Source organism: Psittacula echo (assembly GCF_963264785.1).
Source record: "Psittacula echo genome assembly, chromosome: 4".
Lineage (NCBI taxonomy): Eukaryota > Metazoa > Chordata > Aves > Psittaciformes > Psittacidae > Psittacula > Psittacula echo.
Genome location: NC_137738.1, coordinates 15,551,288 through 15,577,904, shown reverse-complemented (window position 1 = coordinate 15,577,904; position 26,617 = coordinate 15,551,288). Strand labels below are relative to the sequence as shown.

The window sequence follows — 26,617 nt, the reverse complement described above, 5'->3', positions numbered from 1 at the left end:
AGAAGACATTGCAATGCATGACCAGCCAGGTCAATTCCAATGCTCAGCAATGCACTGCATGCTGCTCAAGCAGAGTGTTAGGAAAAGCTCTGTCATTCCACTGGGTTTGAAATCCTAGGTGTCCCATCACAATTATATTGTGATTATACTTTTTTAAACAAGGGAGCTGAGTACCAAAATGCTACTGAAGTTCAATAAAATTAAAATCCCAATCTACTTTTTAAAACCTAGCAGTGCAAATGCAACTACTTCAGAAGCCAGAAGTATATATTTCTATCATTCAATTCAGGAACTTCTTTCTCTTTCAGAAAAAATGCATTACAAACTTAATCCCTTCAGGCTTCCAAGAAGGTAGACACAAACCTGCTTTGGAACCATATGATCACAAGAGCATGTTGAGATTACAGAGCTGAAAACCTCCCATCTTGGCATGTCAAGATTTGTCTGAGGGAGTTACTTTTGGGTATTCCAGAGAAAGCCTTTTAGGATCCTACTTGAATGTCAAACAGATACTTTATAATTGGGGTACTTCAGAATTTAGGGGATTTCTGGTGTTACTCAATACAAACACATCTATGAATATCACTTAGGTGAAATTCTAGGTTTATGAAAAGGAGGTGGCACTGCTGAGAAAACACAACTTTATTACAACCTTCCTAAACATTTTCTAAAACTTACTGTCAGAAACAGTCAAGCACAACAGCTATCACTAATATAAGCAGTTCAGTTCAACTATCTGTAAGTTGTCATTCGAGAGAAAGACTAGAATGTATAGATGTAATATGTAGATGGGAAAAGCAGGGGTAACTGCACAAACCATAACCAATTCTGTCACTGATTTACATAACATTGTCAGTCAGCTCAAAAAACAAGCTTCCCTTTCCTGAGTCTACCCCTCCACATACTGAATTGAAATGTAATATTTGCAGACATTCGTGTTTGAAAAGTCCCTTGAAGGGAAAGACATGTTGGCAGTGCAATGTAACATTCTAACATAACTACGTGTAATTAAAGTAAAAGTAGTTCTGCTTTTATTACCAATGAATTACGAGTGGAACACACAAATGCACTGCATATATGAACTGTGTAATTACTAATGAACTCATTTACTTTGTGATTCCAACTGAATTACAAAACTATCATATACAAGATGGACTGTTTTTGTTGTTCTTTGTGCATATCCTATGCAGCTATTTCAACAGTCAGACAAAAAGCTTTCAGAGTAAGACTGAGAAGTTAGGTGCATGTGCTTCATTCCTCCAAACATGATCCATCTATGCTTTTGAGTAATCTACTTGCCTTTACCAGGAAATAGATATTAATGTGAAATATTTCAGTCTGCATTGGGCCAAAAACAAAGTTTAAACCAACAAAACTACTGGAAATTGGAACCCTCACTTTTCCAATCAGTGCTGAATAAGATTTTAAAATACCACAGAGATCAAAGCAGAGGAAAACCAACTTAAACCTGGTTTTGTGGTCTAATTCTTACCGCTACGGTTAGTGCTGTAACAGCTGGGCTGCTAAATGTTGGATCACTGCGTTTTTCTTGATAGACTACTCGATAGAGAGATATAACTCCATTGGGAGAGACAGGCTGGGTCCAGTTCAACTGCACTGAGTATGCACTGGTTGCTTGTGCCCAAGGGGCTCCCATGCCCAATGGGGAATCCTCCAGAGTTTGGGTTGAAGCCCACAGGCTGTCCACCGACCCCACAGCATTTTGAGCTCTGGCACGATATTCATAGAGAGTAAAAGGTTGTAGAGCATCGGATGCATCAATGAATTCCAAAGGTCCTTCAGCCCAAATGAACAAAAGCAGCTCTTCTTGACTGCCCACAGGACGTCTGAAAGTAAATCAAAGACAGTGTGTTCAAAATTGAAAAGAACTTCAACAGTACCATGGTATTAGATCCTGAAGTTCTAAGTTCAACCTTTACCTCAGAAAAGTATAAAACTTACTCCTATACGTTACACACACAAGGAACTGCCTATCTATCATTGCACGTAAAAGTGTTTCTCTGAAACTTATGTTAGGTGCTGAGTAGTGAAGAAGAGACTTTTGAGGTAATCATTTAATTATTCTCCTTTATCTAACAGAATACTCTAAAACATGTGAAACAAGAGTGTTGTTATAGTCTGTATTAGCAGAGTAACAGTACAATAGCATATTGCCCTTTTAGGACAGAACACGCCAGATATGAGACATTCAGAACTTAGAGCATGAAATTTTCAATCCGTATGTAGTTGCTAAGCAATGACTTGAATTATAATATGGGTGCACATTTTCAGCATTTCTGAAAATCAAATGTTACCTAGTGAACAAGGGATAAATATTCTATCATGCCCTCAAAGCCAAAGCAGTGCACTTCTAAGTTCTGGTTTGCTCACAACAAATTTTGCGCTTCTTCTTGTGAATGGGATAAGTAATCTCTTGTACATACATACACTTAGCAGAATCTGCAGCTCCACCACAAAAACTTGTTAAAGCATCACAAGTAGTGCTTTTTGTGGGAAACTACATATTTTTTTTCATTGCTGTTTATGTTTAAAAATGCAAAATTTATATATATGAGGACAATTACTGTATAGGCTTTTGGTACCATGGGTTTTTATTTTTGTACATATGTGTATACATAAATACATATATGTATTCATGCACACACACATATATATGCACATATAAATTTATATATAGCATTCCTACTACAGATCTTCTTGTGTTGGACATGGTGATATTCAGAGTATCAGGGGAGATTACAGATGATCCTCAGCCCCTTTCTAGCATATAATTTACAACAGTTGTAATAAGGCAAGCACTCATCTTCAAAACAGAGTTATCAAATCAATTCTCTCACTTGGCATAAAAATGTTTGTGTGAAATTAAGTTGGTTACATTTAAACACTGTGATAAATCTCAGTGACAGCTGTGCTGTACTGCACATGAATTTAAGCAGTTCCTCTACTCTTCACAGAAACCTAGGCCTTTACAAAACGCAAAAGCACTTTCACCCTCCATGCCAACAACAAAAAACCAAATTACATTATCTGCCATTTTTCTTGCAAGTAGGGCAAATTTGCAGAAGTCAAATTGGTTTGTCTGTCTACTGGGTGTCATCATCACTACACACACACACACAGAAGGTAAAGAACATTTCTCTGGCAAGAGAAAACCTATTTCACAGAAATCTGTCGGATTTTATTTTATTAGAGCAACACAGGAATTACTTTAAAAACGTAAAATGCAACAAATGCTTTTTTTAAACTGATAATCTTAGCTTCTTGCAATAGTCTATTCCCAGGTATTTACATGGAAAATATAAAGAATGTAATGAATGCATGTGTGTACACAGCTGTTTATTCATCCTTTGTGCATATGATATATAAGGCATGTGTAAATACATTATTTTCTTATATGAAGCTAAGGAATTTTTGCTAAACTCTGAGATAAGCAGGCTATATGGACACTGCTTAGTTTAAAAGGATTAAAGTGTGGTTTAAAAAACAAAAGGGAAGTTTTGAGGTACAGTGTCACTAGTATAGTGAAATAGGCCAATCATAAGATGTGTTGATACTAAGTAGGCAAAACTGGGTGAACAAAGGCAGGTAGAACAGACAGGAAAGATTCCCTAGCAATTCTCTCTACTGCAACAAAATATCTGGAAGGTTTGAGGTACAAAATTTCCCATAGACCCCCAAATTCCATCACCTACTTTTAATATACCTCCTCATGCTCTATTGCAATGGCATATTAAGCCTTATGTAGAAATCTCCCTTAGATGCTGTTCACTGATTTTATGCAAGACACATAATTCTGAAAGATGACTCATGGCTATATCTTTCTTCTGTGCCTAAAAGCATAGTCTTTTCTGTGTGTACTCAAAAACATGCCTAAAAAAATTCTCTATCAATCAATTAGTGAAAAGAGAGTAGTTTAGTGCAATAATGTCACATTTAATATGTCTTGTCTGACCGAGCAGTATGCCACTTAAATGAATGCACAGACCTATGTTTGATAAATTTTTGAGACTGTGATAAACAGTTTTTTCACACTGAAAGATCAAATATGCCACCAACTGTAAGCTCATCCACAAGCAAAGCAGTACAATGTAGTCTGGTTAAGTATTTAGATCTTATTACTGCTGAATATTTAATGAATGAAACTTATGGTTAGGTAAATGGTTCCATCTGTAGTGCTAAAAGCCAGAATATCTTCATGTATGAATAAACTTTGAACAGAAGTGGTTGAACAGTCTGTAAGAATTTCAACCATTTTAAGATTTAAGATGCAACTGCTCATTTAACTGGAAGTGTTTCTTATGTACAATGAGCTGCAAAGGAGAATAACATTTCCAAGAGCTGGAAGCTGTCTCTTAATCTGCATAGTCTGATTTGCTGCTTACATTCATTTGAAAGACGCTCAGAAATAGTTATTTTTATAAGGGTAAATTCTCCTTGCCCCACTGCCAATCTGAGCCAAATGACATAAAGTGGAGAATATAATCTTCTTTGTGACAGATAACTGTAGAGCTGTATGCAGAGAGCTGCAGCAACACTAACTGCAACATGCACCCCTCAGCTTTCTTATGTGGAAAGAGACTCAGTGAATCCCTGAGGTCTTACAGGTCAATCCAGAATCATTCTTTCACCATGCAACAAAACCAAATGCTTAGCAGTGCTTGCTGTTTTCCTTACCAGAGTGGTAGTGAGTTATTACTAAAAATGCTGAGAAGTCTTGAGGTAAAATTCAAATGATTTGGGAATCATACCATCAAATGTGGGGGAATAATACAACATCAACAATGCTCCCCCTCTACAATTTCACATCCAATTAAACAAAGCTGCCTCCCTTACCGCTGAGATTCAACAAATCTATACTAATGTAGTTTTGATGTTTTTCTTTCTTTTAGTTTATTGTTTTTACAGACTTTCATGTAAAACAAGTTAACAAAAAGAATTTGAGATTATTGTGTGCAACATGCTAATTTGGACTAGGTATTATATCAATTACAGGTATAAATAAAACCCTCCAGAAGTTCTTATAGTTAATGACATACCGATCCATAAGGATTCTTATATTAAACCACCTACTAATACATGTGCCTTGCAAGCTGGCTTGGGTGCAGCTCATGGGTAAGGGTAGAAGGATAAGCAATTAATTAATCAGAAAGAGTCGGTTTAGAAGCCTCTACACTGTCAACAGCCACTGAAACTTGACCTCTGTCTAAAATTGCCTGTTAATTTTTCAGCTACATTTTCACCATAAGGGTTGCTCAGCTAATGACAGCAACATTACAATCTCACATATCACATACTTGCATATAATCTTAATATATTAAGTAATACAATCTTACTGAACATGACATAGACACTTCGGCAGAAATTCAGACACTCCCTTAAGCAAAATATGAATCAAAGTTACATATAATTTTACATGCAATATTTCTTTCAGAGTCATCTCATGCGCATCCTACACAGTGCATGCTGGTGGCCAACAGAGAGCAGTTCCATTAGCTGGTGTAACCTCTGTGTTCTTAAAATACAGCAAGAAATACATCACCTGTTTCTGTACTATTATTTTTGCAGACTATGGTAATGATGAATGGGAAGAGAAGTAGATTAGGTGATTATCTCATGAACCAGATCTTTCCTCATTCACAGTCTCTAGCAAGTTCTGGTCCTTGCTAGAAAAGTTTAAAAGCTTCAGATCTGTGTTTGAAACTGCTATATGGATCCAAAATGAAATGTCACCATCTCTTTCACCATAAACTAACATTATAATTTTTCTGGTGTCTAACAAAATGTGCAAAATTCCAAGTGCTTTTATGATTCTAGAGGAAAGCACAAGTCCTGCCATAAAATGCAAAGATCTGCACACGCACTAGCTCCCCAAGCATTCCAGGTTTTGTGTTAAATGAATTTATTTTGGTGGTGACACAGGAAGGAAGAGGGACATGATGAAGAAGAAATTACATGCCATAACCTCCCACGGAAATACTGCAGTCTTGCTGCTATAACAATGTAAGGCTATGTGTGGCTACAAAATGAAAAAGAACTATGTGCTTACATCCCATTTCTGATTTTTTTTGCAGCTATCTGAGAAAGATTTGATATTGTTGTTGTCTAAGCACATTTAAACTTCAGCTGAAATAACTGCCAAATGATTCATGCCTGTGTAGCTGAACATACCGATTGTATCTGGAGCCCCAGTGCACCATTTTCATTTCACTTTAAATAAAAAACAAAATGTATCTATGTCAGTCAGTGCCCTTCTGCTGTACTCAGAGGTATCAAACAGGCTACAATTATGATTGTGAAGTGATTGTGTCACACTGGAGGAAGGTTTATTGCTTTTGAGTCTGCTAGGCAGTAACACATTCTGTTTCATATTACTCTTTATATCATTGTTTGGTTGTGACTAGAATAATCAAATGCCATCAAATGCTGTCAAATTCAATTTGCAGTATTTTTCACTGAAGCAGGCCTTCTGCATTATATTTCTTTTTTTTTTTGCCTTTCTATGGTTGCCATGGAATAGCAGCAGTAATCATCAGCTTTATTTACAAAACCGAGTGAAGACATGTCTTGGGCTATAACATATACTTCATTCCTCTTCATACAGGGGAGAGACTTGGGTTTTTTTGATCAGATAATTAAAAAAGAGCAAACAGAGGATATTTCAAGACAGCAGGAATTTTTAGAAACTCCTAATGTATTTAAGGCAAAGGGAATTTATATTATCACTGCTGATTTCAAAAGGTAATTCAATTCCCTGTCTTCTCAGTCACAGCTCTAATATAATAAAATATCCCAAACTCTAGGTTCATCCTAGCATGTGTCTGCCACACATATTTAGAGCTGGGAAAACCAGGAACTTTAGAGTTTAAGTTCCTCTTCAATACATGGCTTAAGTTTTATATTCTCTGCCTTTCTGAAGCTATTCAGGAGCTTTTATAAAAGGGTCAAAGGGCACAGCAGTCATCAATGTTTTTCTACTTTGATACTTCCTTAAACACAGCAATCTATATACAAAAACCTCACACAGAGCTTATGAAGCTCCTCATAGGGAGTGAGGATAAGTCAATCAACCACCTAAACAGGGCAGCTGAATACAAACACTAAGCAACATAAATAGATGCAATGTTACCACACTCCAAATTACTTACAAACAGGAACATAATTTATCTTGGAAAACTGATCTGTATTAGGAACCTAGATACCTTTTTTTGCTTTTAAAAACCTTAGAAATGGTGAATTACTCCTGTCTCCATTTCAACATTCTCAACTGTCTATCAGAGAGGACTGAAGAATGCACCTAGCAGTTCGGGTAAACACAGTGAGAGTATCTATCTTATAATATTTTTCTGTCCCTTTAGGCTTTTGAAAATATATTTTCACCTGCTTTTTGTCATTTGTCAATCAGGAAGATGATTCTTGCTTCAGCTCTTATTCTCAACTTGTCCATCCATATACCAGGATCTTACCTTAGCATTTAAAAGGTGATATACACTTTATCATGTACATCTACAGTTCTTTTTCACCTCCTAGTATATCAAGGAATAAAGAAATGAATAGTTCAATGAGACTAAGAATCTGAGGTGATGAAAGTATTTACCTGTGAATAAAGTAGTTAGCAATAATGCCATTTGGTTTCATAGGTGGTGCCCATTTCACTTCTATGAGTGCAGATCCCATTGCTTTAACGATAGGTGGGCTCAGTTCTCTAGGAGGTGCTTCGGCAGTTCTTGCGTATGTTTGGCCACCCACTCCACACCCACCTACAAAACCAGAAGTTTGCTTAGTGATAAGAGTTCTTCCTCAACAAAGTGTACAGTAAAAGCAAATAAATGTCGATTAATGAATCTCCAGTGAAATGGTGCCACATTTCACTATTAAAAACTCATTTAAATTATTGTGGTTTCACTATTTACTCCTGATTTTCACCAGCGCAGGTGAGGAGAGAACTGGCTCCGAAGTGTCATTTCAGGAAGATTTATTTCAATAGGATTTTGAAAAACTCCATTAAGGGCAATGAATTTTGTAATATTTGGGCTCTTCTCTCCTGTCTTTATGATTACCACTTCTTGCTGGTGAACAGTTACAGAACTGATTTTGTTCTGTATGCAAAATTCTAAGAATCGTTAAGCTATTTGTGAAGAACTTTTAATAAAATGGCACATATTACCTAAAATACATTTTTTAAATCTCCATTTAAAATATTCATGATATAATGTGGAGAAATATTTTATGCTTCATTCAGTGCTAGGCTGTCTTTATACTAGATAAACACTGGACTCCAGTGTAGGAATAAGATTTTATCTGTTTTGATGAGTTGAATTTATCTGAAAAAATCTCCATTCCCTTCCCAGTCACAGAGGTGAGACTTTGAAAATCATCTTACCATTCTGGCATGCTTGTATTCTTATCTCATACAGGGTGTAGGGATCCAGGCCATGGACAAGAGCAAAATGTGCGCGTCCTACTGGCTTCACTAGTAGAGTGGGACTGCTCGCATTTAGTAAGATGTTGTATTCCAAAGGCACATTGATTATGAATATCCCTGTTGTGACACAGAGAACAGCTAGTGATTATCTGAAATACTAACAGTAGTGCAGGATAACTTCAAAGAGGCACTGATCACATGCAATTTTAAATTTAAGCCCCCACTGGAGGTTTTACCTACCGCCTCTTTTTGAAACTACAGCCATTTAAATATAAACTGAAACAGATCTATCTGCAGATCGCAACTGGAAGGCAGACATTACAGTTCTCACTTAAAAATCTCAGTTCAGTCAATGCCCGTGTTGCAATTGTTACTTCCAGGAAGAATGACCTTATAACTGGGATCCAGGCAGCTTTTATTTATTTATTTTGGAGGGGCAACAGCTACTAAGTACTGCTGCTTGAATAGAGAGGCATATGATCAAAAAAGTGAATTGCAGCCATTCAGGATATCCCTTTTCAGCTCAGCAGTGGTAGCTGAGTGTGAGTTTTTAGCCCGCTTTACCAGTGAAGAACAATACACTAGCTTGAACCAAGAAACATATTGTTTCAATTGATATAACAACAGGTTAGTTTTTGTTGAAGAAAAAAAACCCTCAATTTTTACTATTTTGTTGTAATTCAGACATTTTCACCATCATTCCTCTTCCAATGCTGTCAATTCCTATTTTTTCAGTTCTGTTGGAAAGCTGAAAAAGCAGTTTCTTCACAAGAACAAGCTTAGTCATATACCATCATCTCAGAATGATTGTCACAGGTTCCTGGATCTTTCCTTATTTTCTCCCATGAGTTCTTGAGAGTTTGTGGGGATTTTTGTTTTGTTTTGTAGCTTTGGTTTTGTTCTTAGGAAATGAGCTGTAGGCTAATTATCTTTTTTGTCCATTATAGACTGCTCTATGCAGACAGCAGCAATTTCATAAACCCAAGAGAACAGCCAAAGAAGAGTGTCAGTTAAGTGTGTTTCCTCCATTCTGCAGTCACATAAGGCAAAATCTTAAGAAAGAGTAAAGCAGAGAAGGTACCTTCCTGAAATGAGTCAAGATGTATCTGATGATTAAGAGCACATTTTGCTTTCATACAGCACCTACTTTAGCTGTCACAGAGATGTCTTTGTGATTCCACCAAGAATCAGATGCCTATGAACAGTTCTGAAACTTGTTCAGATCTCAAGAGTCTTTCCATTCCTAATTGTAGTTTTGGTCCTTCTCTAATAAAGTACCTATATTGATACTTGATATATTGAATGTAATAATAGAAGCTACAAAGACAACCTTTTTTCCCACTGTTGTGCATCTTTTAGATGTCTTTTTTTTTTAGCTAATTATATATGTGATTATGTACATTAACTAAGGAAAAAAAAAAGGTTTATAAGAAATCATAGAGATTTCAAGTTTATTTGTGGTACTATAAATAACCACTGTACTTTGGAAGATCAGAAAAATCTTAGAAATACCAGGTTTTCACAATTCTTAGAAGAGAAAGAAGACATTAAAATCCCAAAGAAAGAAGATGCTGCTGCCTTTCTAGATGGTAAACAAAATGCCATTACACTAAAAAGATCTGAAAAGAAAAAGCCCTGAAGTGGCATGACTTCAATCTTATTCAACTGCTCAGCTTACAGGAAGAAAACAAAGGTGCTGATACTAGTCATTGGAAGAGGTAAAGAGAATAGGAGAAAGAAAGTGGAAAAATCCCACTGCAAGATTTTCCTTTTTCAATGTAAAAGGTTCAAGAAAATCACCAAGACCTAATCATTAAGAATGGATCAGCAGAAACATGACTTTCAAAGTCATACAGGATGTTACAGAGTAAAACTCTGGGAGATGATCTTGAAGTAGACAGCTTCCGCAAAAAAAAAGACTATTTTTTTGTCTGTGATATATGGAAGATAAAATGCTTTGGAAAGGTGCATTTAAGTATGCATTGTGTAATGATACCAGTAGTTAAAGTTATCTTATTATATCTAAACTACCTTTTGTTGTTGTTTTGCTGTAATTGGAGTGCCTGTAAAGGACATCACAGAAGATCTGAAAGTATGAGCTTGATGTAGTAAACAGCACATCAAATACAGACCTTTTTTAAATCTCCTAGTTAAGGTCCCCTTCTTCTCCAGTCCTGACAACAGACCAGATATTCCAGCTAGAAAACCTTGCTATCTTATTAAAGTGACACATGATTCACTTTTGTGCATCCGATAGGTGAATTTCTAGGCAAAATTCACCAGAAACCTTGGAAATTGGAACTATTCAGAATGCTTGATTTCCCAAGGAAGATTAAATACAAACAAGGACAGCTGAATCCAGCCATCAATATGCTGCAGAGGACACTTATTTCAAAATGATTGACCTATCCATGTCCAACATTCAGTCCATATCTCAGCGGAAATGAAAAATAACCCCAAACAAACCAAACCCCTAAAATCTTAAAATCCTGATGAATGTTGCAATGTGTTAGGAATTATACCAAGAATGAATATGCTCAGGAGGAAAAACATTCTCAACTAGTGAACACGAAATTGTAAATAAAATCAAGTAAACATCCTGAAAAATTCCAATATCCAATGGAAATCCTTCTGCAATTTGATGTAATTAATCAAATGCTTAGATCAAAGGATCTCTTTGTAATCTGAAAGAGAAAAAATACACGCTTATATTAACACACAATCTGGTAAAAACCTTCTTTCTTCCACAATAGCCTTCAGCATCTGCAGCCAGTCTGAAACTACTACCTCATGTGCTCTGATGACTGAGGGAAACAAAACGGGCATGTTTGTTAAAGTCAGCTGGGAAGCCACACGACTTGGTTAATTCCAGAGTTCATAAATTTATGTCAGAATAAAAGGAACCATAAAAGCACAAATGAACCAATTTACTCTAAGTGCAAATGGCAGTTTTGTTATTTGGTGTCAAAGTTACCATGAGCACAATGACAATATGCCATAACACATTTTCATGTTTGCTAAAGAACAAGGGTTTAGTTGGTTAATATTCCCAGCAATACTCTTTTTCATAATTTACAACAAGTAGATGCTGATAGGTTATTTAACATTTATGAAGTTAAGATGTAATCAGAAAAATCCTGATTATCTTTACAAATATAAAAGTTAAATTATTCCACTATTTTTTCCCTGTGACTGCATTTCACAGCAGGAGCACATTTTGCAATGGGACAAGTCAATCAAACTAAACCTTGGGGTTTTGTGGGCATATTTGGATAATGTTTAATGGCCAATTCTGTGCAAAACTCTGCAAATGAGGTTTGACAGCTCTGTGTTCTTTAAAACTAGGGTAGGTCAAAATAGAATTTGCAGCACAAGATACTTAGAATTGGGGAAAAAAATCCACAGTCTGTTTTACAGACTGGTAACAAAAAATCTGTTTGAAGTCAATTGCTGAAACATTGTTTAATATGATGTGAAGCTCAATCACAATTAGAGCAAAATAGTTGAACTAATTCACTTATAGTAAACAAACACTAAAAGAATAATGTAATATCTTTTATTTAAAAACAAGTAAGAGTAAAGTTATACTCTAATATTAAACTTCACAAACCAAAACAATCTATTTGGCTTCCTGACATTAAGTGTTTACTTTAAGCTTCAAATATCCAGCTATCTCATTCTGGTTGTATCAAGTATTCCCAGCAAGACTTTGAAGATATTTGTAGCTAGAGATGCTGATTTGTTTCAAGATGCAGAACTCTGGACATTGAGCTCGAAAAGCTTGCCCTACAGCATTGTGGAGCAAACATTTAGATGAGAAAACAAAAATGAGGAAATGTAACATTGGCTTAGCAAAAGTCAGAACAATTTGAGAGGCCACCAACAAAGGAGAAACCAGATTAGCTGGAAAAGCTAAAGAGACACATAAATGTCATTCAAATACCAAATTTGATATCACGAATAAAGTAAGAATCCAGATGTTACACAACTTCCATTCTAATCCATAAGCAAACCAAAGGTGAATGAAAAACTGTGTCACAACATGATGAAAGAAGACATTTTATTCAGATCATCCTTAACATATGAAGGAAGTAACATAGAAGCAGAGAGCGGGATCCTCTTTCGAGCATGTACAGACTTCATGGTATCAGCAGCAGCAAATGGACTTATCTAGCAGAATTAAGCCCCCAGTGAGGACCAGAGGAGTTGTTAATGAGTTGAAATTCAGGATGGCTACCTGCTTACCTATCAATAACATTTATGGATATGCCTTGGGAGAATTATGTGGTGAGGCCTTTTTTTCCCATTCAGCTTTTCCGCCTCTATCTATGGCACTAATAGTCATTCCATAATAATTGTAACATATCCTTCTGTAGCATATCAGTGAAATGTACCGTACCTTTGAGGTCTGTGCACTGAGGCAATGCAACACAAGATAATGGGATGCCTATTTCAGAAAATAAAGTCCTATTTTCCGTAGTGAGTGAGGTGTGTCAAATATTTTCTCCAAATCCGTCACTTTAACCACTACTTGGCCACCTTGCTGTTTAGCTAAGTCAGGAGTTTTGAAATGCTATGTATCTATAAAGTCATAAAGTTTAGATAAATTACAGAAGTTGAAACATTATAATTAAAGCCATCCAAAAGGAAGGTCTGTGTAATATGATGCCCATAATTAATCCTGAAGGTGATTATTTGATCCAAATTTATTACAGCAGAGAAGAAGATAGAATGCTAAAGCACCCCTGATATCCACAGACAGGAAGACAGTACGACCAACTACCATCTCATCAAAACTGGTTAATAAAAAGCACTTTTTTCCATGGAAACACTTTCAATTAAAAATGTCTCATCCAAGAGTGACAGCCAAGCCTGACAGTCCTTATAACAAATGCTGCATTCTGGGTTTGTAAGGGAAACCTTTATTATCTCAATATAGCTTGTTTTGAAATATGGATTCATACACATTAAGAAATAGATCAGGAAAACACAATTATTCCATGCACAATGATATAAATAAGGATAAAAAGTTGTAGGATCTAGCCTAATCCTACCAAGCTGGGGATGTATGTGGCCCCAGATATCTGCATCCATAGGACCTCTTAATGGGATGTAAGCCATTCCACAGAATCAGAACCTGCATCCCCTGCAGTCTTCCTCTTGGAGAAAAAAAGCACTAAGAGTACAAAGATCTAAGAATGAGTGTTAGACTGGGATATGAAGGGTCAAGAATTAATTCTCTAGCTTCTGTATATATCTATGCTTCTGCACACAGGGTTGGTTTGTAGCATTAGTAGTACTTAGAATTCTTTTACTAACATAATCTGCTGCTAATACTCCCCATTCCTGTATGATCAGCCAGTGGCCCTGAGGTGCTATAATAAAAGGAAAAGTTTTGCTTTCCTGTCTACCCAGCAGGGCACTGTATGAAAATCAATCCCTTATTCATACTTAAATAATTGGCCCCAGAACAAGAAGGCAGAGAGGAAGGGACTGAGTCACCAAATATCCATGAAAGTGAGATAACAGTTCAAGGTGCATCCCAGTACCTGGGAAGAAATACATGTGCCTTCCCCTGATTGAGGAGAATGATTCCTACAGCCGTTTGAATACATCAACCCTGTATCCTCTAGAAGGCCTCTAATTGTGTGGTTTCAGGAATACACGAACTGTGTCTGCACAACCTTATTTACAACATAACCAAATGTACTACACGGAGCCTGATTCTCCTTGCAGGCTTGTAACCTACTACGAGTAACAGGAATTTGAGCAGCTGGAAAAGAAAAGGTCTAGAACAACAAGGACAAGTTTTTCTGGGAAATAATCCACTTTTCACAAGCCTGTGCTATTCCAGTACATTCTTATGTTCTAAATTTATTTATAATGTTGTTGAATATTGTGTACCTTAAATGATATTTATTATCAAAACAATCATGCAGCATGAGTCACTTTCCAGTTAAAGTCAACCGTAGATTATATGCCATTTGAATTCACCTCCCTTCTGCTGGGTTCTAAATCCTTTCAGGCAGTAGGGGGAAAAGTTTAATTTAAGATTTTAATCTTTATCATATATTATAGCATTTCTATAATGGATTTTGTGCGTCTGAAAACTAAAAGATTGACAGCTCAGGGTATTATGGATTTATTAATCATTGCTTAAATGGGTAGGGTGAATGCTGCTAAGCACTGCCATATAACTTGCGATCCCAGCCTTGAAGGCAAAATATTTTTTCTAGGTGACTTTATTTTTAATGTCAATTGACTCCATTGTGCCTGGAAGAAGAGACATTAAAAACTTCCCTGAGTTCATTGATAAAACATATATTGTTCTTGCAACATGCAAACACCTGAAGTTTCTAAAGGAAATTGATCTCATTTCAGCTAAAAAAAAAAACCAATATGGAGAAAGTGGAGAACACCTTGCTGGGCATGAAGTGCACTAGACAGAAAGTTGTTCATTTACAATGCTCTCATTATCCCTCAATAACTATAGCATGTCGTTTTTATAACATCAGTAAAGTACACCAATCACTTAAGCTATGACCTATATTACTGACACAGAGTACAGCCTCTTATATAAAAAGATACAATTATTCAGTTATTCCTTCTTAGCCTACATCTGTAGCAGGCCAAGACAACCTGGGGATATTCAGGAGAAGAGGGCCTTTGCTGACCCACCATCCGGTAAGGTAACACATTCACAAAACACTATGGTGCTCGGGTGAATAAAATGTACTTAATCAAGTCGAAGCTAGCACAAGATCTCCATATCACACTCTGACACCTTTTGTTAAAGGAGCTCAACGTTGCATATCTGCAGGACAACGACTCATTTTAATTGCCAAGGTAGCTATGAGGACAACACCAACCCTACAATCTGGAAGGTTTCCCTGTTGATAAGTCAGGTTAGTCTGAACAGAAGAGAAAACTTATTTTCAGCATGATTGTGGCTTTTTCTTTTTTTCCTTAATACTTGTACTCAATTATAAATGATAGTTTACAAGATTAAATGAACATATGATTTTTGATCAGCTAATCCTCACAACACCCATGTCAAGTATATAGGTCAATATTATTAAAATGTGTCTAGGAAACAGCAGCTTTAGATACTGGTTATTTAAATCACACAAACACTAAAACTAAATATGAAGAATAAAAATATCTGAAAGATTCAGCTGCCTGCCTGAGAAGACTAACTTTCCCATGCTTTCATTTTGCTACAAATTACTACATAAAAATACATTTTTACCTGGCACATCCCAGGCTAGAAATATGGAATATGCATCAATTACTGTGACATTATATGGGACATGAATTTTCTCTGGTGTTCCTACTGGTGTTTGTATAACATATTTATCACTAGTGTTGCTGCCACCCCAGGTGCTGGCTTCCAGCTGGTAAACATATCTGCACAAACACAAAAAGATCAGTAGACACTATGGTTAGAAGCTTTAGGCATTATCAGTAACAGAACATTTCCATTTTCACCAATTTAAAGAGACTAGACTATAAAAAGTCTAAAAAAAATGAAGTTTTTCTAAATCTGTTCCATGAAGGGACAAAAACAATCAATGAGCCACCAACAAACCAACCACTCATGAGGGAAAAAAAGCCCCTCCCTCTTTGAATCAGAATGGCTTATTCTCAGAAAAGGAAAGGGAAGTTCTTTGATTAAGGCTTTCCAACACTTGGAAGCCTCCTAAATGTGCCCTAACAATTTTCCCAGTAATTAAGTAATGTTGTAAGACATTTTTCTCTGTTAAAAGAGTCACTTATCTCTTGTATATTTCACAAACACACATACATATATTTTGAACTCCTTTCACCCATTACCAGAGCTCTTCAACACGCCTTACCTCCTGTTAGGCTGCAGGTTAACATCAGTGAAATTTAAGTCTGTACTGCCACACAGGAAAATCTGTTCTCCATCACGAAATAATCGATACTCAGTAATGAGTCCATTGGGTTTCTTTGGTTCACTCCAGTAGATCTCCACTTCTGTTGAGCTGACTATGATATGATGAGGCTTTGGCCATATCCCTATTAACATCACAGTGACACTATATTAATTTGACAGAAACATGAAGAGTTTGTTTTTTTTTCCCTTTCCCACAGTTAGTGCTGTTGCTTTCAGCAATGTAAGGAAAGCATAAGACATTGCCAGAGACAGAATTTAACATGCTTTCTGTATTTACACTATATCAAATGCAACCAACAGGCCAAGGTACAGCTTAATGGAGAACAAGGCCAAAGGCTGCAGACTTTACATGCTGAGTTGTCTCTGCATATTTATTTGTGCTTTAAAAAATATGCATCTAATAATTCTAACCTTGCTAACTTAGAGGGGAACTTAGGGAAATCATCTCAAAAAGAAAGTAGAAATGCTACGCCAGGCAGTCAGTATAAAGAGTGTGTTAAGATACAAAAACTCCAAGAGAGACGGATTTTCTCTTGTGTAAATTTATACACAATAGCTTGATGGGTGAAAGTGGAATTTTGCACCTTGTTAGACCATCAGAAAATATAAGCCACATGACCATCTCTATAAGAATGCACCTGTCCCTTACCATGAGGAGCAGCTTGTAAAGTCTGACCTGAAAGTGGTTGGCTAGAAGCACACCCGGCAGATGTGCATGCAGTAAGCATGAAGCTGTAATTAGTGTATGGCTGCAGACCTAGAAAGAGCAAACATAGATTAGACTGAGATGTTGACATTGGGCATCCCAAGAATTGTGTTACTACATAGAAAGTACCAGACTTAAAGTTAACATTGAATATTTTTGGCAAAGAAAATGTGAACCATTCTTATTTTACATCTGAATAATACTGAAATGGTGTATTCTTGTTAATTTTATATACATATATCCTCTACTAGTTTAAAAGACCTGACAAAAAAATTAGTTTGAACATATTCCCCTGTTTAAGTTTTAACCCGTTACCCATTGTCCTATCACGACAGTCCCTGATGAATAGTCCATCCACAGCATCCTTGTAGGCCCCCTTCAGATACTGGAAGGCTGCTATGAGGTCTCCACACAGCCTTCTCTTCTCCAGGCTGAACAGCCCCAACTTTCTCAGCCTGTCTTCATACGGGAGGTGCTCCAGTCCCTTGATAATCCTCATGGCCCTCCTCTGGACTTGTTCCAACAGTTCCATGTCCTTTTTATGTTGAGGACACCAGAATTGCACACAATACTCCAAGTGAGGTTTCATGACAGCAGAGCAGAGGGGCAGGATCACCTCCTTCAACCTGCTGGTCATGCTCCTTTTGATGCAGCCCAGGATACAGTTGGCTTTCTGGGCTGCGAGCACACACTGAAGCCGGCTCATGTTCATTTTCTCATCGACCAACACCCCCAAGTCCTTCTCCGCAGGGCTGCTCTGAATCTCTTCTTTGCCCAACCTGTAGCTGTGCCTGGGATTGCTCCGACCCAGGTGTAGGACCTTGCACTTGGCATGGTTAAACTTCATAAGGTTGGCATCAGCCCACCTCACAAGCGTGTCAAGGTCCCTCTGGATGGCATCCCTTCCCTCCGGCGTATCAACCGAACCACACAGCTTGGTGTCATCGGCAAACTTGCTGAGGGCGCACTCAATCCCACAGTCCATGTCACAGACAAAGATGTTAGGGGAAGTTTAGATTGGATATAAGGAAGAAATTCTTTACTGTGAGGGTGGTGAGGCACTGGAATGGGTTGCCCAGGGAGGGTGTGAATGCTCCATCCTTGGCGGTGTTCAAGGCCAGGTTGGATGAAGCCTTGGGTGACATGGTTTAGTGTGGGATGTCCCTGCCCATGGCAGGGGGGTTGGAACTAGATGATCTTAAGGTCCTTTCCAACCCTAACTATTCTATGATTCTGTATGTCTATGCTGCAATGGATCTATGGATGCCCCTCATATAGATATATTGGACATAGCTGCAAATAAGTTAGATGGCACTTACAGCATAGTAACAACAGTCCAGATCTCAGCCAAGATTACCATCTGAAAATTTACCCAGTCTCTCAGGTGTTTTTTTCTGTGCTCCTGTCCCCTTCCCAACTTCTATTTGTTAATTTGTCCCCCTATTTTTTCTATTTGTTACAAGATTGTACTATAGATACTACAAAGCAGTTTAGAAGAAGAACTGACAACCAAGCCCTCCCCACTACAAGATACTAATTCCAGTTGCTTGTAGTTTTTTCAAAATGATTATTTGCAGCTCAAACCTTCTATGCTGCACATCCTCCAATGAGACTAAAAGAGAATATGTTGCTTTTACCTTTCCTTGGAAATTTTCAGGCACCCTTGCGCTCTGTGTCAACGACTTCAGGTTTGATGTCATGTTGCCCACAGCTTTAGAATTTGACTTTAGGACTCCTCACCAAAAAATTTGGCTAAGATACTAAGCTTTCAAAATAGCCATTTCTGCACACCTGTTAGAGGTTTCTTACACTTAAGACCCCTTTGAGCCTATCTTGAATGCCTCAGAGCTCAGCTTTAACTGCTGATCAAACTGCCACACAGATCTTGCTCCTGCCCAGGCTACAGAGTCACAGAGTCACAGAATCACAGAATCCCAAGGGTTGGAAGGGACCTCAAAAGATCATCTAGTCCAACGCCCCTGCAAGAGCAGGGTAACCTAGAGTACATCACACAGGAACTTGTCCAGCCGGGCCTTGATTATCTCCAACGTAGGAGTCTTTGCTAAACTACTCTTTTGGGTATTGCTCAAAGTTGATCTTAAAAATTACATTACAAGGCACAGACACTGAAATCTCTCTCTCTTGAATGCTTTCAAGGATCCTCTTGTTAACACTTCATAATACATTAAAAAAACATTCCTCTTCCTGAATGCAAAAGGGACAAATAGTATAGCAAGAAGCAAATTATATACAAAACCTGTGACGTGGTGGGACAGCTCCCATGACTGGAATATAGTCATGGAGGGCTATGTCCTTTTCAGGAAAGACAGGCCAGCCAGGCGGGGTGGTGGGGTTGCTCTTTATGTGCGAGAGCAGCTGCAATGTACTGAGCTCTGTCCAGGGACAGGGGACGAGCGAGTTGAGAGTCTGTGGGTGAGAATTAAGGGGCAGGCTGGCAGGGGCGATACTGTTGTGGGTGTCTGTTACAGGTCACCAGATCAGGGTGAGGAAGTTGACGAGGCCTTCTACAGGCAGCTGAGAGCAGCCTCACAGTCACAGGCCGTGGTTGTCGTGGGGGATTTTAATTTCCCTGATATTTGCTGGAAGGATACTCAGCAACCCAGCCACAGTCCAGGAGGTTCCTCCAGTGTATGGATGATAACTTCCTCATGCAAATGGTGGATGAGCCAACCAGGAGAGGAGCGCTGCTGGATCTCATCCTCACTAACAAGGAGGGTCTGGTCGAAGCAGTAAAGGTTGAGGGCTGCCTTGGTTGCAGCGACCACGAGATGGTGGAATTCAGGATCTTGTGTGGTAGGACCAGTACAATAGCAAGTAGAATTGCAACCCTGGACTTTAGCAGGGCAAACTTTGGCCTTTTCAAGCAATTGGTAGGGGAAATCCCATGGGCAAGGCTGCTTGAAGGTAAAGGGGCCCAAGATAGTTGGTTGACATTCAAGAATTGCTTATTCCAAGCTCAAGAGCAGAGCATCCCGACACGTAGGAAGTCAAGGAAGAGGGCCAGGAGACCTGCGTGGCTAGTGGAAGAGGAGAGTCTATAGGTCATGGAAGGAGGGGCTGGCCACTCGGGAGGAATATAAGGCTGCTGCTAGAGGATGTAGGAAGGCAGCTAGGATGGCTAAGGCCTCCTTAGAATTAAATCTGGCCAGAGGGGTCAAGGACAGCAGAAAGAGCTTTTTCAAATACATAGCTGATAAAACTAACACCAGAGGCAAGGTTGGCCCACTGGTGAATGGGATGGGTGCCCTGGTGACAGAAGATACTGAGATGGCAGAGTTATTGAATGCCTTCTTTGTCTCAGTCTACTCTGCCGGAGGCAGTCCTGAAGAGCCCTGTACTCCTGAGACCTCAGATGAAGTCAGGTCAACGGAGCAGTTTGCCTTAGTCGACGAGGAATGGGTTAGGGACCAGTTGAGCAATCTGGACATCCATAAATCCATGGGTCCAGATGGGATGCACCCGCGGGTGCTGAGGGAACTGGCGGAAGTCATTGCTAGACCACTCTCCATCATCTTTACCAAGTCTTGGGAAACGGGAGAGGTGCCTGAGGACTGGAGGAAAGCAAATGTCACTCCAGTCTTCAAAAAGGGCAAGAAGGAGGACCCGGGTAACTATAGACCGGTCAGCCTCACCTCCATCCCTGGGAAAGTGATGGAACACCTTATCCTTGGTGCCATCTTAAGGCATGTCAAGGATAAGAGGGTTATGAGGGGCAGTCAACATGGCTTTACCAAGGGGAAGTCATGCTTGACCAACCTCATTGCCTTTTATGAGGAAATAACATTGTGGATGGATGATGGCAGAGTTGTGGACGTGGTCTACCTTGACTTCAGCAAAGCATTTGACACAGTCTCCCACAGCATCCTCATAGCTAAATTGAGGAAGTGTGGCCTGGATGATCAGGTAGTGAGGTGGACTGCAAACTGGCTGAAGGACAGAAGCCAGAGAGTTGTAGTCTATGGGGCGGAGTCCAGTTGGAGGCCTCAAGGGTCAGTACTGGGACCAGTATTATTTAATATATTCATCAATGATTTAGATGAGGGAATTGAGTGTACTGTCAGCAAGTTTGCCGATGACACTAAGCTGGGAGGAGTGGCTGACACGTCAGAAGGCTGTGCTGCCATCCAGCGAGACCTGGACAGGCTGGAGAGTTGGGCAGGGAGAAACTTGATGAAATATAACAAGGGAAAGTGTAGAGTCCTGCATCTGGGCAGGAACAACCCCAGGTTCCAGTATAGGTTGGGGAACGACCTGTTAGAGAGTAGTGTAGGGGAGAGGGACCTGGGGGTCCTAGTGGATGGCAGGATGACCATGAGCCAACACTGTGCCCTTGTGGCCAAGAAGGCCAATGGCATCCTGGGGTGTATTAGAAGGGAGGTGGTCAGTAGGTCGAGAGAGGTCCTCCTTCCCCTCTACTCTGCCCTGGTGAGACCGCACCTGGAATATTGTGTCCAGTTCTGGGCCCCTCAGTTCAAGAAGGACAGGGACCTGCTGGAGAGAGTCCAGCGCAGGGCAACTAAGATGATTAAGGGAGTGGAGCATCTCCCTTATGAGGAAAGGCTGAGGGAGCTGGGTCTCTATAGTTTGGAGGAGACTGAGGGGTGACCTTATTAGTGTATATAAATATATAAAGGGGGAGTGTCATGAGGATGGAGCCAGGCTCTTCTCAATGGCAAACAATGATAGGACAAGGGGTAATGGGTATAAACTGGAACACAAGAGGTTCCACTTAAACTTGAGAAGAAACTTCTTCTCAGTGAGGGTGACAGAACACTGGAACAGGCTGCCCAGGGGGGTTGTGGAGTCTCCTTCTCTGGAGACATTCAAAACCCACCTGGACACATTCCTATGTAACCTTATCTAGGTGTTCCTGCTCTGGCAGGGGGATTGGACTAGATGATCTTTTGAGGTCCCTTCCAATCTCTAACATACTGTGATACTGTGATACTGTGATGTAGCCCATGTGCTTAACTGTAATTACTTCAAGAACAATGCAATTCTGTGACAAGAAAGAAAGTCTGGACAAGATCTTTGTTTATAAACAAATGCTTGCTCATAGCCAGTATGAAGATATTTTAATTAGAATATATTATGAACAAATAGAAAGAATAAGAAACAATTACATAGAAAGGTAAAATACTGAATGGAAGACATGCAGGCTACTTAACAATACAGGTTACTTAACAATACAGGTTACTTAACTACTGAACAAGACATGAAGGAGAGAAGATAAAGAGATGACCCTGAGGGACAGCCCTGGCTGCAACCTAATCATGAACTGGAAGAGAAGAAAAATCATCTGAACATTGTGTATAAAAGTAAGAAGGGAGAAAATGACAGTTGCAGACTAGAAAGGGGCAAAGGCATGGAGGAAAGCCAAGTATTTAACATTTCAGGATAGAAAAGATTACTGTGGCAACAAATTACTTGAATTCCCCTAAAGGGAGTCATGTTCACTTTTAAAGGAAACATGCATAATAAAGCAATGCTCATTTACAACTATATTTTAAAGAGAAAAATGGGCATTAAAAAATAGTACATGGTTTCACTGAATTTATTGGTGAAATTCTGATACCTGAAACCTCTTGTCATACACAAAGCAGTCGCAGCAGATTTTTATCTAGATTATTAAAGCTTTGCATTAAATGCCTTGTCTTATGCATGCTTTGGAAAACTCTGTGCAAATCTATGTAGGTGATTAATAATAAAAATAACAAGTAAGATAATCTCGAAACATAAACAGCATTTTGCTTTTCCAATTTCTCTGCTTGATTGTTCACTAGAGTGTACTTCTTTTGTAGTCTATTATTGTAGGTTTACGTTTTTTATTTTTTTATTTTTTAATTGAGCAGTTTATTTTGTTATTGCAGCAACTGTCATTTGCCAAAAGGCTGTGAAAGAGTGGGGTTTTTTTTCAAGAATGCATTGTTCTATTAGTCAGATCAATTCCTTCTAATACTGTTTGTCTCCATTTGTGGGTATGGCTCCAGCAATGTCAGTAATCAGTTCCCAGAATAATGCTCCTGGGTCTCACAGTGGGAATTTTACTTAGGAGGATGTCAGATTGCTGACCACAGCCTCACACAATCCCTCCACCCCTAAGAGTTTCCTTTAGATAAATATTACAAATGAAATCAGTGCTGCATGGAGATAGAGTTGACCGGTGACAGTATTTCTGTATCTCTTTATTTTCGCTACCCTGAAATTGAAAATATGTTCAGATGAAAGAATTTCAAACCATTCAGTCATAAAGTATTTGTTAATAGTGTTTGTTTTACTAAGATCAACGGTCTTGCTCAGCTTTTACCTAAAGATGATTGATCCTACAAATTCTCAATAAAGCCTCTTAACTGAGCTATTATTTTTAATGTATTAAAAAAGGGGAGTTGAGGAAAATCTTTGCTATATATCCACCTGCTTCTGCTGAAGAGGGCACTCTTAGCTTTCTTTTATAATTTCCCTAATTATTTTCTTCAGTCTTACCCTCTGCCTGGCCTTACTACAAAGCATTAGCAGGCCCATTTGTAAAGTAGTAGTAACACAAAGTGAAACAATGCCATAACTGTCATCCAAATTGTTCTGTACAGGGTAGTGGAAGTGTTCAGTAATAAATGATATAAAAAGGTCTTTTATTGACAAGCTGCCATGTGCTGTTTGCATTAGAGAATATGAGAAGATGATGGCTGCTGCCCCTAGGTCCCAGTGGCATTCAACTCAGTGAGATAGCACAAAATGCTTCAGTTTGCTCAAAGCATTGATAACACCTTTAAATAATTAACTGAGGACTTCCTGTCTTCAATTACTTAATGTTTTTTTTAACATCTTGAGAGGATTATAAGCAATTTATGGATTTCACATGATGAGCACATTCACTGCTATTCCCACGAAGCATTTGTGGGATCATGTTTCCAAAGCTTTGATGTAATTAAAAATAAGCAGCAAGACAATGGTGCAGTGGCAAGGTGTCTGTTATTTGCAAGACCCTAGATTCAAAGTCTCAAGAAATACTAATGCTACAGCTTCATTAATGTTCAACTGTTGCTCATGGAAAAGCAGACAGTTTTGGGAGGAGGGGAGAGAGAAGGAAGAAAAGGAAGATGAGAAAATCGAAACATACATCCACAGGGAAAAAGACAACAGTTCAAACATTTGAGGTTATGTATGAATTAAATTCCATTGTTTTATCTTATTTTAATTTAGAGAGCAACAATTATCCACATTGCTAAATCACTGCCATGAATTCCACATTATTACCCAAGTAAGCTCCTGTAGAAAACAGCGCAAGATTTGATTACGACTGTCAGGAAGAATCGCTTTTTTCACTCCTGTCTTAACATGGCAGCATTGGACAGTGGCTTAATGGAAAAGGCATACAAAAGTTAAAATGAGTCTTGTTTCTCAGAAGGTGGTTTCATTTGGTATTGTTTGCATTAAAATCTCAATTACTCTGGAGGTATAACTGCCTTTTGGGAAGGAAGTGGGAGCACAAGAAGTATTTTTCAATAGGTTTGATAGATCATTCCTTGTTGGTAGGTGTTCTTTACAAGTATAAACTTACAACAGCAATTCCAAAACACCTACCACTAACTGGCATACAGTTAATATCTCGTGCAGGAGCACTGAATATGGACACAGGAATAATATTCTGATGATGAATTTCACACTTAAGCATGATACTGTCAAAAAGGAACAGCAAACCTTTACTCCTCTGTGAGTGACTACAGCAAGGATGATGTCTTTTAAAGCACTAAGGGATCCACTCAGGACTCGTGCTTTGAAAGGTGGCTGAGAGTGTCATATATGCCTGACAGGTTTTATGTGCCCTAAGTCAACTTCTGCTCTTTGGGTGGCTATCATATGATGTGTATAATACATAAATCTCTAAGTTTCCTAATCGGAGGTGGGCTGGGAGGGGTGGGGTGGGAAGGGAAGGAAAAAATAATGTATTTATGAATTCCTAAAAATCATAAAAACAAAAATATGATGAGCAGCCTGAGGTCAGAGTGAAAAATGATAGCTCGGAATGCTTTGTGTTCAACAGAAACATTTCTAATAATGTTTCAGTGTAGCATTCAAATATAAATAAGAATTGGATAGGTGAAAATAATACATTTGAGGACTGAGTTAAACCTTTCCCCAAAACACCTCGACTAAAATGTCTTTCAGATACACACACACACACATTGGTGAAATTTCACCAAGTACTTAGAAAATGGCTGTAAGCAATATATAAGATTATAAACAGAATCCAGGATCTTTCCCTTTCGGTCTTCCTTTTTATTATCTCAGGCATAAAGTACTACTCCTACACTGCTACATATTCAGAGCAGCACTGGTGACTTCAACTGCATTACTGAACATTAATGATGGTAAAAGAGAGAGTTGAATATGTGCGAAGGGATGGGAAGCCTACACAGAATATCTGAGACCTCAAGCACAACATAAAGCATGCATCTTGAATTGAGCTGGATCGATTTTTTTTATATTTTTGAAATGAAATCTATTAGTATTTTAACAAACAGCAGCCAGAAATTAAAAGGATTGAAAAAAAAAACCCAAATTTAAGGTAAGTCATGATAAAGCTTTCTAAACTGTGCTTAGTACTGGGGATTTAAAAGTTACAGACAAGTAGCATTTTTAGTATATTAATACTGTCATATCTAAGGACAGGACATTAGCCTGCCAGAGCACTCTGCCTCCTTACCTGATACTGTGTGCTGCATTCTGCTTGCAGCATCAGTGTATATCAGACCTTTCCCTACTTGACTGATCTGGTACTCTTTGATGATACCATTTGGTTTCTTGGGTGCAATCCAGCTTAAATGTAGTGCTGTTGAGTTCAAAGCACTAACGTCTGGTGGCTGAACGCTCTCTGGGACTCCTTGGACAGTGACTGCAACTACCTAAAGACATATGAATTAAACAGCAATTTAATGTAATAGTACACTAGATACCATGATCAATGAGAATGTCACTTTTGTTTTAAAATATTGTTTGGGCTGGCATATCATTACCAAGGGCCTGGAGAACTAGTTACTTTTTTCCTCCTTTTTCACAATGAAATTTGACCTTGAATACATTACATAAGTCTGCATGCCTACAATTTATCACAACAGGTTCACTGTGTTTTAGCTGCAGTGTGTAGCACAGGGTGAAACAAAAAAAACTGTGTTGCTTCAAAACTCTTGATAACTCTCTTCCATATGGTTTGTCAGTGTCTCTGCATTTTAACTGCCTGATTTCATGTATTTTAAGCACCAGTAAACATGGGGCTGAGCCTTCATTTATCCCATGCAATCTGAACTCTATTGTAGTTATTTGCAAGTCCGTATTTTTGGAAGGAAACCAAAGATTCTGAATGACAGAATAACTTCGCACTTGTTAATCTCTTTCTACAAGAAAAAAAAAAAAAAAAGAATAGGAGGAAAAGGAAACAGCTAATTTTCTATTGACACTTCTCTACCATCTCCTACAGAAGCATTTCCAAATTACACTGGTTTAATAAGTGTCAGACTTTTTTCTCTTTGAG

General features: G+C 38.5%; 1 protein-coding gene across 1 annotated transcript in view; it reads right to left on the bottom strand.

The window, feature by feature from the left end:
• The window catches only part of USH2A (usherin), a gene marked incomplete at both ends in the record, with an annotated part of 378,822 nt that overhangs the window by 46,576 nt on the left and 305,629 nt on the right, over window positions 1-26,617 (bottom strand). The window contains 7 exons of the mRNA XM_080614877.1: window positions 1,493-1,847; window positions 7,616-7,778; window positions 8,402-8,560; window positions 15,693-15,850; window positions 16,300-16,483; window positions 17,011-17,118; window positions 25,793-25,987. Of these exons, the coding sequence (XP_080471003.1) occupies window positions 1,493-1,847; window positions 7,616-7,778; window positions 8,402-8,560; window positions 15,693-15,850; window positions 16,300-16,483; window positions 17,011-17,118; window positions 25,793-25,987 (1,322 nt within the window). The remainder of the gene's footprint in view (window positions 1-1,492; window positions 1,848-7,615; window positions 7,779-8,401; window positions 8,561-15,692; window positions 15,851-16,299; window positions 16,484-17,010; window positions 17,119-25,792; window positions 25,988-26,617) is intronic.